We start from the raw sequence: 18,222 nt of genomic DNA, 5'->3' as shown, positions 1-18,222 counted from the left end.
GCACCGACCAATCGCTCTTGCAACGCAAGCAGACCCGGGATATACTGCGAGAGCCGCGATAGAACAATGCTCCAACCTTCATCATGAAACCTGCGCAGGGGGAGCAGCTGCACGCGTTAGCGTAATGCCAGCTTTGTTTTGAGCCCCAACGGAGCCAGACAGCGTCCTCATGAACATTCGGTGCCAGCTCTCAAACTGCTCCACTCATTGTGACCTCCTCCCTCCGCTGCAGGTGCGTGGTCGTTCTCTGTGTCGGAGCTGGCTGCGCCAGGTGTGGAGGTGGGCCGTCTCACTGCCACCGATCCTGACCTGGGAGAAAACGCACAGCTGGAGTTCACCATCCTGGACGCGGAGGAGGCGGACATTTTCAACGTCACCGGCAGAGCCAGAGAGGCCGTCATCGTGCTGAACAAGGTGAGCGGGGACGTGGACGCGCGCTGAATGCGCGAGGCGCAGCTGGGGTTCGTCACGGGGAAAACGTTCAAAATCGGGGAGGTTTAGCTGCGTTTATGGTGCCCTGGAAGGGTCATTCATTCACACCCCACTGACCTCTCCACAGTTTGTCAAGCTGTATCCACAAAGCTTTGGGTACTTTATTGTGGTGTCATGTTGTCGACCAACACAAACCAGAGCATAAATATGGAGAAAATTATACGTGGAAAGTAGAAATGTGTGGCACACATTTTATCAAGCCCAAAAATTTAGTAGCTTTTTAGCAAGATAAGCTAAAAAGTTTGAAAATAAAACCCAGTAAATAATTCCTTATTATAGATTTTTTTAAAAAATACTAGTTCAACTAGCAAATTATTTGACTTATAATAAAACTTTTTCCATATCTTAAGTCAAATAATTTACCAGTGACACCAATATTAAGAAATTCTTTACTTAAAACGAGTCTTTACATCTTGCTGAAATGTTTAGTCTGATTTAAAGTGCGCTGAGATATCTGCAACAGAAACCAGAGCAAATGAAAATAGTATGCCAGACATGGCAGTCCACCTAAACTGACAAACAGGCAAGAGGCCCCATGGTGACTCTGGGGGAGCCGCAGAGATACGCAGCTCAGGAGGGAATCTGTTAGTCATCCACTCTGCAAATCTGGTGTTTATGAAACAGACATCAGAAGATGATGAGTCCAATTAAGAGTCTTAGTAGAAAAGACTCCAGCCAGACTGTAAAAATAACAGAGGGTCTTGCTTTACAATGCTATCTAGGTAGCTAGCTAGTTTTATCTAGCTAACTACACTGCAAAACCACTAAATACTTTTGCCTAGTTTCTAGTGCAGATATCTTATTACACTTGAAATAAGACAAAAGTAACTTACAAGTAACTTTCCAGAAAGATGTTGGAGCTTGTTTTCAGTGTTTCATTTATAACCTGGGAAAGACGTCTTGTTACAAGTGAAATAATCTGACAGTGAAGCTAGTGCTTTTAACCGACATCAAGGAAATATTTAGTTAAAACAAGCTTCTACATATTGCGGAAAAAGTCACACATTGGTTAGTTTTGCTTTATTTCAAGTGTACTAAGATATTTGCACTGGAGACTAGGCCAAAATCACTTAACAAGGCTTTGTCTTTTTGCAGTGTAGCTAGATTTTTACGTACATCATGGGTAAGTGTAAATTTATCGCCCGTTAGCTGGACAATGTCCATCTTAACCATTGGCTCCTTTCTGTTGCCAACCCATACGATTCATTTATTTGCTATTTTTTTGTGTGTACTTCTGTTGTGCTGCACGTCTTTAACTCTGTAATTAGGCTTTAAAATTGAGGCTGAAGCCTGAGCTCATTCACAAAGGAGAATTTCTCTCTGTAGATGTGCGAAGCTGATGGAGACATACACCAAAAAGCTCGCAAATCTAACGGTAGTGAAAGATTGACCCAGAGTAAAGTATTGACCCAGAGGAGCTTTGTACATATTTTTAAAGCATGTAATATTTTCTTTACCCACCACTTTGTGTTGGTTTACACACAAAATCCCAATAAGATGCACGGACGTTTGTGGCTGTAAAGGATGAAACTGGAAAAAGTTGGAGGGGTTTGAATAGTTTTTCAAACCATTGCATCAGCAACACTTCAAACATCTTCTGCTGATAGTGTCAGCCCACCGTTGTCCTGAAGGGAGTGATAAATGAGAAATGACGAACTCGACATCAGCTGGTCGGAGGCTCACTCATTGAAAGTGAGGTCCTGTTAAAAGAGCAGCATTTGGACTTTTGGGGCTTTTGACAACATTCGGTGAGATTATCGAAGAACGATTAAAGGAGAAGATGAGGCTAGTCATTAATTAGACAGAAAAAACAAAATCACCTGAGCTGCAAAAGAAAAGAATGAATGGAGGAAATGAATGATGAAGTCTTCAGCTGGATCAGAACCAGAGCAAAGAATAACTCACCGTTTCGTTTTTTCACTCTCTTTTCTTTTTTTCTTACAGCTTCTGGATTACGAAATGCGTAATTCGTATACTTTTTCCGTGGAAGTGGCGAACCCGGTCGTTGACCCCCGGTTCATACGGAAAGGGCCCTTCAAGGACCAGGCGACGGTCCGGGTGATGATCCTCAACGCCGACGAGCCGCCGCGGTTCTCCCACGCCGTCTACCACCTGGACGTGTCTGAGAACTGCCCCCCCGCCTGCGCCGTCGGCCGCGTCCACGCCGTGGACCCGGACACGGGACAGAGCAACAACATCAGGTGGCCGACTCGCTGTCGCTTACACACACACACACACACACACACCACTCACACACTCATTAGCTTCTTTACGCCTGCGATTCCTGACTGTTCCTCGTCCCGTATCGTAGGTACTCCATCGACCCGCAGTCGGACCCCGAGGCTTTGTTCCGCATCGCCTCCGACAAGGGCTTCATCAGCGCCGTGGCAGAGTTGGACCGTGAGCAGGAGCAGTGGCATAATATCTCAGTCATCGCCACACAGAGGGGTATGACAGACCGCGCCGCCGCGGGGCACCTGGAGCGCCGTGGCGACACCGAGTCGTATTTCACCTGCTGGAGAGCAAGCGGTGGATTTCTCTGTAATAACTTGAACATTAGCGTTCATTTCCCCCATTCTCTTGTCTCCCTTCCAGACAACCCAAATCTTGTGTCGAGGGCTGTGGTTGCCATAGAGACACTGGACCAGAATGACAATGCGCCGGAGTTGGACAGGCAGTACGCAACATCAGTATGTGACTCCAGCGCCCCGGGTCAGGTCTGTTCTTGTTCAGCCTCGGCCTGATAATACACTGCTCTTCATTTTACCCGCTCAGTCTCCACAGCCGCTGTACTTCCTAATCTTTTTTCTTTTTTTTTTTCCACCCCAATAACTACACAATTAAAGCCTCCGCATCGTTCACTCCCTGCTTGGCTTTATAAATGATACCAATAAGAAGAGCTAAACATTTATCTAGCGCTGCAGTTTCTGGAACTGAACTAACTCGAGTGCAACATGCAGCCACTGCTGGACTCTGCTGATGCAATTAGATACTTTAAAGCGGAGGCAGAAATGTTGGGTTTGCATCAGCAGTGCTGAAGAAAAAGCTTTCTGTGGGGATGAGAAAGGGGGATTGTCAGCTCCTAGAATGACTTTTATTGCGAAGACGTCAATGTGTGAGCAATCAAACAATGTGATTATGGGATCTTTTCACAGTCTGTCCGAGTTGCTTTGATCTTTGGTTTTCATTTTCTCACTTTGCTGGATGTTATTGTTATTTAGTGTGACAGACCAACACCAAGAGCTGCATATTTGTGGAGTGAATTAGAAATCAAGCAGATGTGGGTCCAAACATTGACTAAGAGCAGCATTACTTCAATAGTTTTACTGATTCGTTCCATTCTTAGTCGAAACTCAAACATTTTGACTTCCCAGTCGGAGAAGTCAGCTGGAACGGTCAAGGAAGTCAGACTTCCCACTCAGAGCAGTGGGAGGAACTCCCACTTGTCCCAGTAACGACTTGCAAGACTTGTCGTTTCAAAATGGCCGCTCCTCAAATCAACAGTAGTAAGGTGTGTTGGAAACATTCTCCAGTCTGACTGATCTGCTTTGAGAAGAAGAATGTCTGTGTGAAGTTGGATAAGACAAACTCTTCTCCTGTAACTGCAGCAGAATTTGGTGCCGCAAAGTGTTGAGCTGGAGATGAATAAAAACATATTAAAGGTGACATATTGTGTTTCCTTTAACAGACTACAAATCTGTATGGGCTATTAAAACATGTTTGTTACATTTTTTGCAGAAAACCAGTCTTAAATAATGAGATTCAGTGTTGCCTATTCCTCTCTGAATGATCTTCTTTAGGGCCTCCTGTCACTTTAAATCCAAATAATCTGCTGCTGGCCACGCCCCCTCAACTCAACCTTTACACTCGCACATGAAAATGGCTGCAAAACAAATGCGCTGTCATGAGGTGGTGTTGGTGACGGTGAGGCAAAACGCAGCGGAACCCAGTGGTGTGGTGATGAGGAGTTTAATGAGAAAAACCAAACAGAAAAACAGTCCACAGACCTGGCAGCACTGCTGAGCGGAAGGCTGAAGCTCACTACAGGTAGCAACAGGCTATACGAGGACTCGACATACACTCACGTAACAAGACGTACACTGACTGACACTGACGTAGGACCCGACGAAGACAGACACACACAGGTGACGCTAAATACACAAGAGGAAATCAGGGAACGAGATACACCTGGGGACTAATCACGGGGAGACAGGACAACACAGAGACTCAGACACACAGGAAACTAGAAATAAACATACAGAAAAACACAGAACACAACAGTACCTCCCCCTTAACGGGCGGCTCCCAGACGCCCCAAAAACTGAAATACAACAGGGTGGGTGGAGGGGAGATGGACGGGGGGCCAGAGTCTATGGAAAACGAAAAACAACCTATCAAATAGGCGGAGACACGAGGGTCCAAAGTCCAAAAAACAAAAACAAAACAAACCCAACTCGGTGGGCGGAAACACAGGAAGGCGGGAACCACGGAGGCTGTCCGGCGGCCGTCCGCGGCGCAGGAGGCGGGAACCACGGAGGCTGTCCGGCGGCCGTCCGCGGCGCAGGAGGCGGGAACCACGGAGGCTGTCCGGCGGCCGCGCGCAGGGCGGGAACCACGGAGGCTGTCCGGCGGCCGTCCAGCAGCGCAGAGGCGGGAACCACGGCAGGCGGTCCGGCGACCGTCCAGCGCGCAGGAGGCGGGAACCACGGAGGCGGTCGGCGGCCGTCCCGCGCGCAGAAGGCGGGAACCGAGGCGGTCGGCGGCCGTCGCGGCGCAGAGGCGGGAAACCACGGAGGCGGTCCGGCGGCCGTCGCGCGCAGGGAGGCGGGAACCACGGAGGCGGTCCGGCGGCCGTCCGCGGCGCAGGAGGCGGGAACCACGGAGGCGGTCCGGCGGCCGTCCGCGGCGCAGGAGGCGGGAACCACGGAGGCTGTCCGGCGGTCGTCCGCGGCGACGAGGAGCACAAGGAGTCTCTAGGGCCGCACGGGGGCGGCGACGAGCACAAGGAGTCTCTAGGGCGCCGCAGAGGCGGCGACGAGGCACAAGGAGTCTCTAGGGCGCCGCGAGGCGGCGACGAGCACAAGGAGTCTCGGGAAGCACTAGGAGTCTCGGGGAAGCACTAGGAGTCTCGGGGAAGCACTAGGAGTCTCGGGGAAGCACTAGGAGTCTCGGGGAAGCACTAGGAGTCTCGGGAAGCACTAGGAGTCTCGGGGAAGCACTAGGAGTCTCGGGGAAGCACTAGGAGTCTCGGGGAAGCACTAGGAGTCTCGGGGAAGCACTAGGAGTCTCGGGAAGCACTAGGAGTCTCGGGAAGCACTAGGAGTCTCGGGAAGCACTAGGAGTCTCGGGGAAGCACTAGGAGTCTCGGGGGAAGCACTAGGAGTCTCGGGGGAAGCACTAGGAGTCTCGGGGGAAGCACTAGGAGTCTCGGGGGAAGCACTAGGAGTCTCGGGGGAAGCACTAGGAGTCTCGGGGGAAGCACTAGGAGTCTCGGGGGAAGCACTAGGAGTCTCGGGGGAAGCACTAGGAGTCTCTGTAGCGCCGGCTGGAGCGGCGGCAGGAACGGGCTCGGGTGCGCCGGCTGGAGCGGCGGCAGGAACGGGCTCGGGTGCGCCGGCTGGAGCGGCGGCAGGAACGGGCTCGGGTGCGCCGGCTGGAGCGGCGGCAGGAACGGGCTCGGGTGCGCCGGCTGGAGCGGCGGCAGGAACGGGCTCGGGTGCGCCGGCTGGAGCGGCGGCAGGAACGGGCTCGGGTGGTGGAAGCGCTGCTGGCGGCTCCGGCTGCGGAGGGTCTGCTGCTGGCTCTTCAGACGACGGAACGGGGGTGGTGGATCGGGAGGACAGAGTCTTGGGTCTGGGAGGCAGCGGTTCTCCAGCCATGACAGCTAGCGCTGCCTCACGCTCCCACTCTGCCTCCCTCTGTAATGCCACCAGCCCAGGATGTGGAAAACGGGGAACCCAGAAGTCCAGCAACAGACCCAAACGGATGGCGAATCCAAGCCGTCTTGTTGCCGCGTACGGCTTGGCCATGGCAGCCTCATACTCCCGTATGGTCTCTAATAACTCCTGCCACTCCTCTGGGTCCATGATAGATTCTGCTGCTCACCTTTCAGCTTGGTCGGGTCCTTCTGTCATGAGGTGGTGTTGGTGACGGTGAGGCAAAACGCAGCGGAACCCAGTGGTGTGGTGATGAGGAGTTTAATGAGAAAAACCAAACAGAAAAACAGTCCACAGACCTGGCAGCACTGCTGAGCGGAAGGCTGAAGCTCACTACAGGTAGCAACAGGCTATACGAGGACTCGACATACACTCACGTAACAAGACGTACACTGACTGACACTGACGTAGGACCCGACGAAGACAGACACACACAGGTGACGCTAAATACACAAGAGGAAATCAGGGAACGAGATACACCTGGGGACTAATCACGGGGAGACAGGACAACACAGAGACTCAGACACACAGGAAACTAGAAATAAACATACAGAAAAACACAGAACACAACATGCGCAGTTATACAACTATACATCTTTGAAAAGCAGAAGTGGAGCCTTCTGCACAAACAATTGAATGCAGCAAGTGGTTACTAAATGAACAACAAAACTTTAGTCTTCTCCAGCAGCCATTGTACAGAGCGCATACAGCGGTAAACTCACACTAGAAAAAAGAAACTGGAGCTTCAACTTTAGTTCATTTATCACATGTAATCAAATTAAGTTTGTCAAGCTTACTTTGTTTACGTTTGCTTAACATGGCAACTTAAACTTAATTTATTTACTTGGGTAAACTTAATTTGGTTACTTTTTTTATGTTGGATCACTTGTTTATCTTTTTCAGTGCAGCTGACCAAACATGCTGGAGCTTGTTGCTCTAGGTGACGGGGCTGGGCTCCCCTGGGGTTGCTAGGTGACGGCAGTGCCTGCCTATTCCAAAGGTGTTTGAAACAACCAGACACCAAGAAACATTAACTTATTTTTTGTAAGGCTTTGGGTTGTTGTGGAAGCAGTGGAGACCCAAATGGAAGTACAAATATGAGCAAAATTGGAATTTTGCATCCTAGGTCCCCTTTAATGCTTGTAACTTGTAATAAGACATGGAGAGGTTCAACTTTACTGCATGTGAACAACAGATTACACTCCGCCGGACTGTTAAACGACTCCCGTTAAAACGGTTCTCCGGCTCTTTGCTCCACAGGTCGTCCAGGTCCTGCGAGCGGTCGACAGGGATCAGGGAGGACAGGACTCTCCGGTCCACTTCAGCATCCCTCCTGAGTCCAGCTCCGCTCTCAACCTCTCCATCAAAGAATCTGGAGGTTACCCGCCCCGCTTCCCTCTACAGCCGCTATTTCACATTTCACGCAGAAATTCGACACCCGTCGGTTAGCGACAAGAGAGCGCCCTGTGCTTTGCTGTGCAGTGACATGCTTGATGTGTTGTCACATCATCAGGTGTGACAGCCAGCCTGGTGCTGCAGTCAGCCTTGGAGCCGCTCCCTGGCTTCTCCTCGTCGCCGCTCGCCCTCGACGTGCCGGTGGTGCTGCGTGACGGGGCCTCGGGGCTGACCAACACTGGCACCGTCACAGTCACCATTTGCCCGTGTCTGCAAGGCGGCATGCAGACGGAGAACCGGGGCAGGCAGCGGGACCCGCGGTGGGAGAGGCACGTGGTCTGCCTGCCCGCGCCGTCCGCCTCGCCGTCGCTCATCTTCAGCTTGGTCACGCTGCTCGCCATGCTGGCCTGTGTCACCACTCTGCTGGGTGAGTTCTGGAGGTGGGGAGGATTTTGTGTGACATTTCTGGGGAGAAAAAAAAAAAACCTCCCAAGTATGTTTTTTTTTTTTTTTTTTTTGAGTGACTTCTGTTTGGAAAAGACGCTGAGCGGTTGTGTCAGGCTTGCTTCTGGAACATCAGTGGAGTATGTGGGCATCTGTCTGTTCTTTGCCCTTTAGTGGTGTGTGCTCTCTCGCTGTCATTGCGCCATCAGAAGCGAGACTCCCACTCGCCCTTTGAGGAGGATGATGTCAGGGAAAACATCATATCCTACGACGACGAGGGGGGAGGGGAAGCGGACACGGCCGCCTTTGACATCGCAGCGCTGCAGAGCATGCACAGGATCCAGCACATGCACAACAGCGGGAACATGTGAGTCGCTCGCGCGCCGTGGCTCTCGGCTGTTTGCGTGCGTGGTTGTTTTTTGATGTCTGTGATATCTCTCTCTCTCTCTCTCGCTCCTTCGGCACGCAGATGGTACACCCAGCAGAATCCGCCCAGAGCCAGGACGTACAGCTGGAGCCGTCACCCGCGCCCAGCTCTGGGCCCCCAGCAGCGGCCGGGCTCGGCCCCGCTCTACGGGCGCTTCTGCTACGGCGTCCACACGCTGCCCGTTCTCAGAGACTACCCGCTCGGGCCGCTGGAGGCGGGCCTTCAGCTGGGCCGGGTGACCCCGGGCCTCGCGGTGGGTCACGGCGCCGATCGTCTCCTCGTCCCCGGCCAGAGCACCTTTGAGCCTCTGCTGCGCTCGCCCGAGATGAGCCTCGGCGGCTTCGAAGTGGAGCATATGCTGGCAAAGAGCGCGGCCGCAGACGGGAACGAGAGTGGCGGGGCGAACGCGGCCGGCGCCAAAGGGAAGGAGGAGCAGGCCAAGGTCAGAAAACGCTGCGGACCAAAGCAGTTCCAGCTCACTGTTTGTTTAGTTTTTTTTTTGTTTTTTGTCTTTGAACAAGTTCCAACACTATTAGGCTTGTGAGAGAGAAAAAGCGAGTAAATTAAATTCATAGAAAAGTCATTAACAGGTCAGCTTACCTGATAGTGTCAGACATTTAAAGGGATAGTTCAGGATTTTTGAAGTGAGGTTCTGTCTAAAAGGTTGTAAGCAGAGTTATAATAATTCTGGGTTTTTCATTATAGTTTAGCAAGATAAGATATTCTTTGTCTAACTCACTTTTAGTCCACTTTGTTTGCTAGTTTTTATTAGTTATTGTTTAGTTTTAATTTCGTTTATATAGTAATTAAAAATTTTTTCATACTTTTGGTCAATTTTTTGGTGCAGAAATCAAAAAAGGTCAAAGTATTGTAATTATGTATACATCAATTGGGTTATGAATGATCAACAGAAGATACCATTTTCAAAGATTGTATTAAATTATTGTTGAACCGCGAGCTGACTCTGGAGTTTAAGTCCAACTTTTTCTGTCGCCATTTTGTTAACTACCATCGGAGGAGCATGGAGTGCCGCAATTTGCCGACAGCCGCTTGTATTGTGGGGAAAAAAATCAATTCCACATCAGTTTAAAAGGCTAATAAATATATTCATAAACAAGAAAATGAAGCATATTATGTCTATAACTTCAGTATGTTTTAGATAGTTTCAGAAACGCACAATATAGTTCCAGTTGGTTTAAATTTCTCCACATTAATTTAATTTAAAATGCTTTCTCAACTTAAGTTTTTGTTATTTTGTTAGTTTTAGCTAACTATAATGACCTTAGTTATAAGCAGCTAATACCTTACCTGCAGGAGATAACTGTTTTATCCATTAAAATGGATTTAAACATCTTAATGTAGTTTAGATCCAGATTAGTTGCAGAGGCTGGTCAGAGAAGAGACTAGACCAAATTGAACTTCCACCATCATACAACTACAAAAAAAATCACAGCAGTTTATGCCAACTCAGTTTTATGAACTTTGAAACAATAGTGGGTTCTTTGCAACAGAAAGAGAAGTGGTGTGCCAACAATAACGTTCCTGTTGGAAACATGCACTGAGCGAAACATATGAAATGTTTCTTATCCAAGTGTAATAGAAAAACAAGGAAGTGTAAAAGTTAATAAAGACCTTCACACATTGTTTTCATAAGTGTTGCCTATAGGTCATATAATGAGCTCAGCAGGTGCACAGTTGTTATAAAACTGCTATATAAATGTGACTTAAGAGGAATTTGACTTCAAAATTTAACGCCTTGAAATTGGGTCTCTGTCTCTTTAAGGAGCTCCTGCTCTTTCTGAAACTTTAACAACGTTTTTAGGAGAGTAGTAGCTCCTATAACGAGCTCAGGAGATGGCAGTCCACCCGGTGTTTGCTAGTTGCTGCTGGCTAGTCTGAAGGAGCCAAGCGGAGGGCTAGTGAGGGAGGGCAGCTCTGTGAGGTAGAAGCTCAGACGCTTGGAAACTGCAGCTCTGAGGAAGAGCTTCGTCCTCAAAGACGGCGCTAGGTCCACCCAGAATGGTTGCCACGGGAGATTAAAGTATTTCTGAAACACCCATGAAAGAATCAAGGCAACACAGGAGATATGTTTTTTTATAAGGAAATGACATTATAAAAGTCGATTTTACCCAACATCGCCGCTTTAACAATCTTTTTTCAAACAGTTTTTCACTCAGATTGATAACTGATGACACACCGCCATTCCCCACATAAATATAAATCAGTTTCCCTGTAAATAACCATAAACTGCAACAACACTCAAGTTATTTTACGACAGTAAAAGTCTGTCCACCCTCTGGGACAAACTAATCTGGATTTATACTGAATGAAAAGTTAATATGATGCAGCTACAACATTACGTGCTTATAATCCTTTCACAGAGCCTGCCTTAAAACTGCGTCTGTTTAAAATGCAATACTTTATCATCGAATCAATACACATCTTTTATGTCAGGCCCACAGTTATTGCCAAAGATAACTGCGGCTTTAAATAATTATATTTTACTGCAATGAATATATCTATATATAAATCTTACGTGCATGTATTCAGTAGAGTAGAAAAATTAATTTTAATAAATTGTTCATTTTTAGTGTTACACCGTCGATTTATGAAATGTAGTTTGAGCTTTTTTCATGCTTTACGTTTTAGGTTGATTAGTTTCTATGGTCTTTTAACTAGAAACCCATATTTATATAAACACAGTGAGGAGGATGATATGAGTGGTAAAAACATAAAAAGCCACTGTACGACATATACATGCCAGCTGGTTGTTTGAGAAGCATGACAAAAAAAAAAAAAAAAACCAGCATAAACATGTAGAGTTTGCTAAGGATCCAGGTTGCATAAAAGTTGGGCCAAAACTGACTTTTTGGCCCATATGTGGCCCATATCAGAACACCAGATCAGGGCCACTGAAATACAGTTGGATGCATATCTGCTGTTGTTTATACAGACCTGTGTTTTTTTTTTTTATCTTTAGCATTTTGTCTGGGGATGCCTTGATCCATTTTTTTCACTCCCGATACCAATATCTGAGATTTGGTATCGGCTGATACCGATCCGATGCAGAACAACAATTCTGAGTTGACTTAAAACGATTCTTTTTTTTAAAACACAGACGTAAATATACGTAATTAAAAATGTGTTGGATAACTCTGCACCAGCACAGTACACTTAAATACACCAATAGCTTCACACGTTTGGTCAAACATGTAAAAACAGGATTTCAATTTGTTCAGTCAGAGCAATTAAGAGCATAACAACCGATGCTAAATAAACGATAAAGAAACTGAACCTGACAAAAATAATAGGTTCACTACTTTGCAACAAATGCAGATATTAATATTGGATATCACTAATTTAGTCCGAATTTATGTTATTGAAGTATAAAATTTGATGGAGCTGGTCGTCATTTTTCTGTGCAAAGATGTCTGATCCCAAGAAAAAAATTTCGAATTGATAAATAAGAATTTAAGTTTTTTAAGTTCTGTGATGTTGTGGGCCTATTTCCCTCTCTCTCCAAACTCCCTGGGAGTCTTCTTACAGTGGATGGCTTCAGAGACTCTTTGGGACTATTCAGATAAAAATATGGTCGACTCTGTCAGACAAATAAAAATAGGTTATCACTGGCTCCGTCAACAGAAAAACAATCCGAAAGATTATGGCCCAAATCGATACAGAAATGGTTCACCAGAGGCAAAGTCCACTTTGTTTCATGGCCACCTTCAGCCCTACATCATTTGGAAAACCAGGGGGGGGTGAGATGAAGAAAAAAATACATAAGATTGGAGTCTGAACTCTGATCAATTTAGAGAAGTAAAGGTTCAGATAAAGGCTCACGTTGGGGATTAGTTTAGGGGGGAAGTCGAAGAGCTGTCCTGTTGACGAAAGAGGCATGGGGCAAAGTCTGGGTCCAAATAAATATTCCAGGAATGCGTATTTCTTCCATTTGCAATAAATCAAAAGATAAGACAAAATTTATTTTAAGGCTTTTCTTTTACATCCTTAACAGGATTTCCCATGAATGTAATGAGCGCCGCATAAAGACGGCTTTGGACTGATTAAAATTTATGAACCCCAGACGTGGCGAAGCGTCACGTTAACGCAGGAGCCCGTCTTCCAGTCGTATTTGCATGTCGGCGCTGCCATAATCAATCATTTGCATATAGGAGCATTGTTTATTGCTTGATGTGGCAATAAAAACAACAGCCGGGGCAGAAGCACTTCACCAGCCGTTAAACTGAGGCTGTCGTCGGAGGAAGTGAGAAAATAAAGTAGGTTTTATTAGGTGGCCTCAGCTGTGAAATCACAGACAGGCGAACGGAGAAAACAGGCTTGTGGCAACAGTATAAATATATATACATATATATATTTAGAAAAAAAAATCCCAATATCTTCAATATCATCATTCTTGTGTGTGGCTTCAACTATTTATAGTGCATTCCAAATAAAATCCACATAGATAAAAACAAAAAACAGAATAAATAGCCTGAAAAGACTTTTGCACCAACTCAATTACTTAAAATACAGTTTGTGCATAGTGTAGTGTGTGTATGTTGTAATAAAAAAAAGAAACGATACCCTTAATAAGAAATGCAGAGTCTGTGAAATTAGCTGTTTCATATTATGGTAAATTTTTGTCGCTGCAGTACATATTTTCCATTTTAACTTTCGCATCTCAAGCTTGAGTGCGCTAAAAAAAAAAATGTGCGTGCATGATCGGTTGTGTGTATCAGACGGGCGACGTCGTCACAACACATTCGTCTGTGTCCAACAGAAAATGCCGGATTATGAGGTTGGTGCTCTGGGAAAAGGTGTAATCGCATACGAGGCATGAAAAAAAGAAATTCCAAAAGTGAAGGGAAGAAAAAAAAAAAATAAAAACCCAAAAACCTCGGCCAAAAAGATGCTGGTCAGATCAGAACATGAGGGAATCAAATTAGATGTGCATCTTAATGAACACAAAAGTTTTTGACAATCAAGTGTAACGGTTTATTGATAAAAAGGATTCTACAGGCAGAAATGTGGACCTACTATAACGTGTGTCCATGTGTACAGCTTCAAAGCCAGAGTCCGACCCAAAATGATCTGCTTGATGATTGGCTCGGGCTGCTACACAACCTTTTTATTATTATTATTATTATTATTATTATTATTATTATGTAAAATTGACTTTTTTGAGCACCGCATCTTGTTATAATGTTATTCAATCATTAAAATCATACCTGGAGTGTTTTTTTTGTTTTTTTTCATGCACGTTTTAGAAATCCTTTAATCTCCACGGCAACCATTCGGCTGTGTAAAACGTCTGGTTGGACCTCGCCCGGCCTTCGATGATGAAGCTCCACCTCTGAGCTGGACTTTCTAAGCTTCCGCCTCACAGAGCAGCTCCTCCTCTCAGCTCCTTCAGACTAGCCAGCAGACATTAGCAAACACCTGGTGGAATTGAGCATCTGCTGAGCTCATTAAAGAAGCTACTGCTCAGTGAAATGCTCGTAAAAACGCGTTTCAGAAAGAGCAGGAGCTTCTTAAAGAGACAGACGCCAAATTTTAAGGCGTTAGATTACAAACTCAAATTTCATATATAGCAGTTTCATAACAACTGAAGTTAACATAGTTACTTGATTGTGGTATAAAATGGCAATATGTGCCTGGAAAATACATAATACTGCCCCTTTTAATAAGCCAACAATATATACAGCACAGACCAAACTAAGCAAGAATAACCAACTTATAGTCTAAAAAGAGAAGGTAGTTTACCGTGTTGAGTAAAGAAACAAACAAAGAAAAAATTAAGGTGCTGAAGTTCATCAGACTGCACAGCACGCACACGGCCCCGCCCTAATCTAGAAACAGGAGAAGTTACACTGCAAAGCCAGCAGAGTTTGGAAGTATTTTCAACTGGTAGCTGATGACAACAGGACATGAGTTGGCTTGGTACAGTGCATCAAATGTGTCACTTCGTCTTTGTCCTTTTGCATGAATTACTGCATTGTTGGGTCTGGTTTCTATCACCCTGCTCTTGACAGTGCTTCATATATCCTCTACGGGGTTCAGGTCAGCTTATATTGCTGGCATATCAGCCTCAGTAATGTTCTCGCCATTAAAGCGGCTGGTGGGAAGTGTTGGCGGGTGCCAAATCCTGCTGGAAGATGAAATCAGCGTCTCTGAAAGCTTGACAGCAAAGGGAAGCAGCAGATCACAGGGCGCCACAGATCATTACTGACAACCCGGGTTCTGTGGTTCTGCACTCTTTCTTGGTGTTCTGCGGCCTTGATGTCCAAATTCAATGTGGAATTCACTTTTCTCTGAAACAGGTCCTCTTGTTTTTCTCCTTAGCCCAGGTGAAGCACATCTTACATCGTCTCTGGTTCAAAACTCAGCTGCAGCTTTTGTCCAGGATACTTCTGTGTGTGGGGCGGGGGGTGCGTGCGTGTGTGTGTGTGTGTGGTGACTCCAGCACACTTTGGGAATCTCCCAAAAAACTCTTCAAAGGGTTTTCCTTCGCAATCCTGCATACGTTTCTTTACGTATGTTTTCTTTCCACTTAAATGGCAGACTAGGAGGGCCTGAACAAATTCTTAGGAGGCCCAGGCGGTGATCAAGAGTAGCATGTAGAGGATGTATTATATGTGAATGGAAATGGTTATGGGGATGTACTGTCGATCTGGCATCTGTGTTTTTATGCATCTTTTGTTTGTATGTATTTATTTATGGTTACTGTCGTTTTGGATGAGCTTTCATTGTTGTATTGCAGTTTTTCCCCTGCTTCCAAGACAAATTTCTCCTATGGGAGACTGATAAAATTATCTTAACTTCTCTAATTTCCATAAATTAGAGCTGAAGCGATTAATCAGATAAGTTATGATCAATCGATTATTGGAATATAAAAAATTTCAATTCAAATTTGAAAATACTTTATCGAGCCTACAGTGAAGTTAATTGTTGTTGCAACTCATATCAATTCAGATTCTTTAAAGATGTTGTAGGTGGAGATGGCTGTTGATAGGAAAATGTCTCGTGTAGCGGTCTGTGTTACAGTGAATTTGAAGAAGACTCTGACTAAAGACGCTCTATTTTTCTAAGACAGTCTCACAAAGAGGATGGTCAGGGTTGTCCATAATACTCTTGACCTTATGTAAAAGTCTTCTTTAAATCGTCATCTCCAGAGGTTGGAGTATTTCCTGGAACATAATCGGTTATGTTCCAGTATAATTGATTATGATGGACTCTAAAGGATGAATAACTTTTTCTTTATTTTTACAATTAATTGTCACAACAATCGGTAGAATAATCCATTACTAAAATAATTGTTATCTGTTATCTTCACTTCCTGTGCATTTAACTTGCTGAACTGAGTCAGCCGATTGACATTGTAGTTTATTGAGATGCGTTGACGGATGCGTTGGCTTCCTCTGACTCGTCTCATCGCTGCCTTTCCTTCCCCAGCCAAACCCAACAGGCCCAGAGTCGACAGCAGCCAACGTCCCAGCTGACCTGACCTACGAGTCGTCGTGCCAGAGTCACACCAGCTTCTCGTCGAACCAGCAGGACGGCCGACCGGGGTCGTCCCAGACCCAGGTCAGCACCGGCGCCACCAGCACCACGGCGGACGACATCGACACCGACTCCTCCATCCCCTCCATGTCGGAGCAGAACTACTCCACCAGCAGCCAGATGAGCAGCGTGAACTCCCCCGCCTACGTCAAGGCAGACTCGTACAGCATAGTGGGCTCGCTGAACCCGGGCGGGATGGGCGTGTGCATCAACGGGACTGGCGCCGGCGGCGGGTTGCAGCTGCTCAACATGGCAACGCTGAAGGCCAGAGATGCGCCTCCGCAGACTTTAACCGTACCGGCGGGGTCGCTCGGCAACAGCAAAGCCCCGGCGTCCGAAGCCCCGAACCCTCAGCCGCTCCGGATGGAAGAACTCCTCAACATCCGTTTGGACCGGGTCACCTCGGACCTGTCGCAGCCGCCCTACGACTCGCTGCAGACTTACGAGTTCGAGGGCCGCGACTCCAGGGCCGAGTCGCTGAGCTCGCTGGAGAGCGACGGCGACAAGGAGGGCGAGCGGGCAGCGGGGGGAGGTATGGACGAGCTCAACCAGAAGTTCCAGAGGCTGGTGGAAATCATCCGCCAGAGGCAGAAGGAGAAGAAGAACACGACGACGCAGAGCGGCGAGGCGGCGGAGACCGCAGAGACTCAGAGACAGGGCGAGAACACAGAGAAACAGCAGCAGAGATGGGATTTCTAGATCCTCTGTACCAGACGAGCGCGAGAGAAGAGGAATATCTTTGATAATGACAGAGTTTAAACACACACACACACACACACACACATGAAAAAAAATTTTCCTCTGACACAAATGAGCTTTCATTTTCTCCCTGACGTCAAGAATCAAGGCAACCCGGTAGCGCAGATCTGTGATCAGTGTGTAGCTTCACTTTCACCGGGTTTAGAAACGGGAACACGTCACTTTTCACACTAACCATTAATAATGCAGACAGGGCTTTAAAAGTTAAAGATATAAATGATGTTTTATATATATATATATATATATATATATATATATATATATATATATATATATATATAAAGCACTCCAAAAATTATTAGAAAATGTGTATGAGTAAAATTATCAAAAGTATTCATATCCCTTAAATCTTTTCACCTTACAAAAGGCCTGGATAATAAATCCATAATAATATCACGGTAGACACCTGATCAATATCAATAGATAATACATCCGATGGAATATTCAATATTTAGGATATTCACTGAGCTCCAATAGAAAACAACAGCATTCTGTGAGACTTTAGCAGAGGAAAGGTTTTAGCCACCCAACTTCTCACAGCAAGCAAAGGCTGGTGGAATCAACTGACTCACTCTCTCTTTGGTTACCCAGCAACAAGACATTTAAACCCAAAAAAAACCTTGTCAATAATTATCAATATTGACAATTATTGATATCTGCTGATGTGAAACGCTTATATTGCGATACGTTTTTCAGCCGTATCGTCCAGCCCGAACAGCAACAAACTTCGGTGTTTTATTGAGATTTTGCATGACAGGTAGACACAAAACAGTGCAGAATGGTGATGGGGAAGGGAAGCGATGCACAGTTTTGAAAAGTTTTTACTAATGTTTTTCTGTGAAGGTCTCAAATGTTTGTTCAAGAGCATAAACCAAAAAGCAGCATCATCAAGACCAGCTACATAAGTCAAGCTTTGAATGTCTGACAGAGCTCTAATAAATCAATTATCTGAATTTGTCACAATAACAATTGGTCCCAGAAGTTATTGCGATTAAACAGTTATATTGTTGTTACAGACTTTTTTCATGTGATATTGTGGTAATAACATAATAATGCTTAAATACCAAGAAACGTTTAATTTCTAACCATTATTTAATTGTAAGTTGTCAAAAATAAATAAATCAAACATCCAAAACAACAAATAAAATGGCTACCGATGGAGGAGATGTGATCTGATAAAACGATCCACTTTGGCTTAAAATCACCCTGAAC

The 18,222-nt window shown here is 45.9% G+C and overlaps 1 protein-coding gene across 3 annotated transcripts in view; it reads left to right on the top strand.

Annotated features, from left to right (window-relative positions):
• The window catches only part of LOC122838797 (cadherin-24), a 43,958-nt gene extending 26,926 nt beyond the window's left edge, over positions 1–17,032 (top strand). For all 3 annotated transcript variants that reach the window (XM_044129744.1, XM_044129743.1, XM_044129745.1), the window contains 9 exons: positions 233–414; positions 2,437–2,693; positions 2,804–2,940; positions 3,088–3,209; positions 7,689–7,806; positions 7,942–8,250; positions 8,442–8,634; positions 8,737–9,136; positions 16,144–17,032. In XM_044129744.1, coding sequence (XP_043985679.1) covers positions 233–414; positions 2,437–2,693; positions 2,804–2,940; positions 3,088–3,209; positions 7,689–7,806; positions 7,942–8,250; positions 8,442–8,634; positions 8,737–9,136; positions 16,144–16,950 — 2,525 coding nt within the window. In that variant the 3' untranslated portion in view covers positions 16,951–17,032. The remainder of the gene's footprint in view (positions 1–232; positions 415–2,436; positions 2,694–2,803; positions 2,941–3,087; positions 3,210–7,688; positions 7,807–7,941; positions 8,251–8,441; positions 8,635–8,736; positions 9,137–16,143) is intronic.
• Positions 17,033–18,222: the final 1,190 nt, after the last annotated feature.

This window comes from Gambusia affinis, linkage group LG10 (genome assembly GCF_019740435.1).
Source record: "Gambusia affinis linkage group LG10, SWU_Gaff_1.0, whole genome shotgun sequence".
Taxonomy (NCBI): Eukaryota; Metazoa; Chordata; class Actinopteri; order Cyprinodontiformes; family Poeciliidae; genus Gambusia; species Gambusia affinis.
Note: the sequence above shows the minus strand (reverse complement) of the source record. Positions and strands in the feature narration are given on the sequence as shown.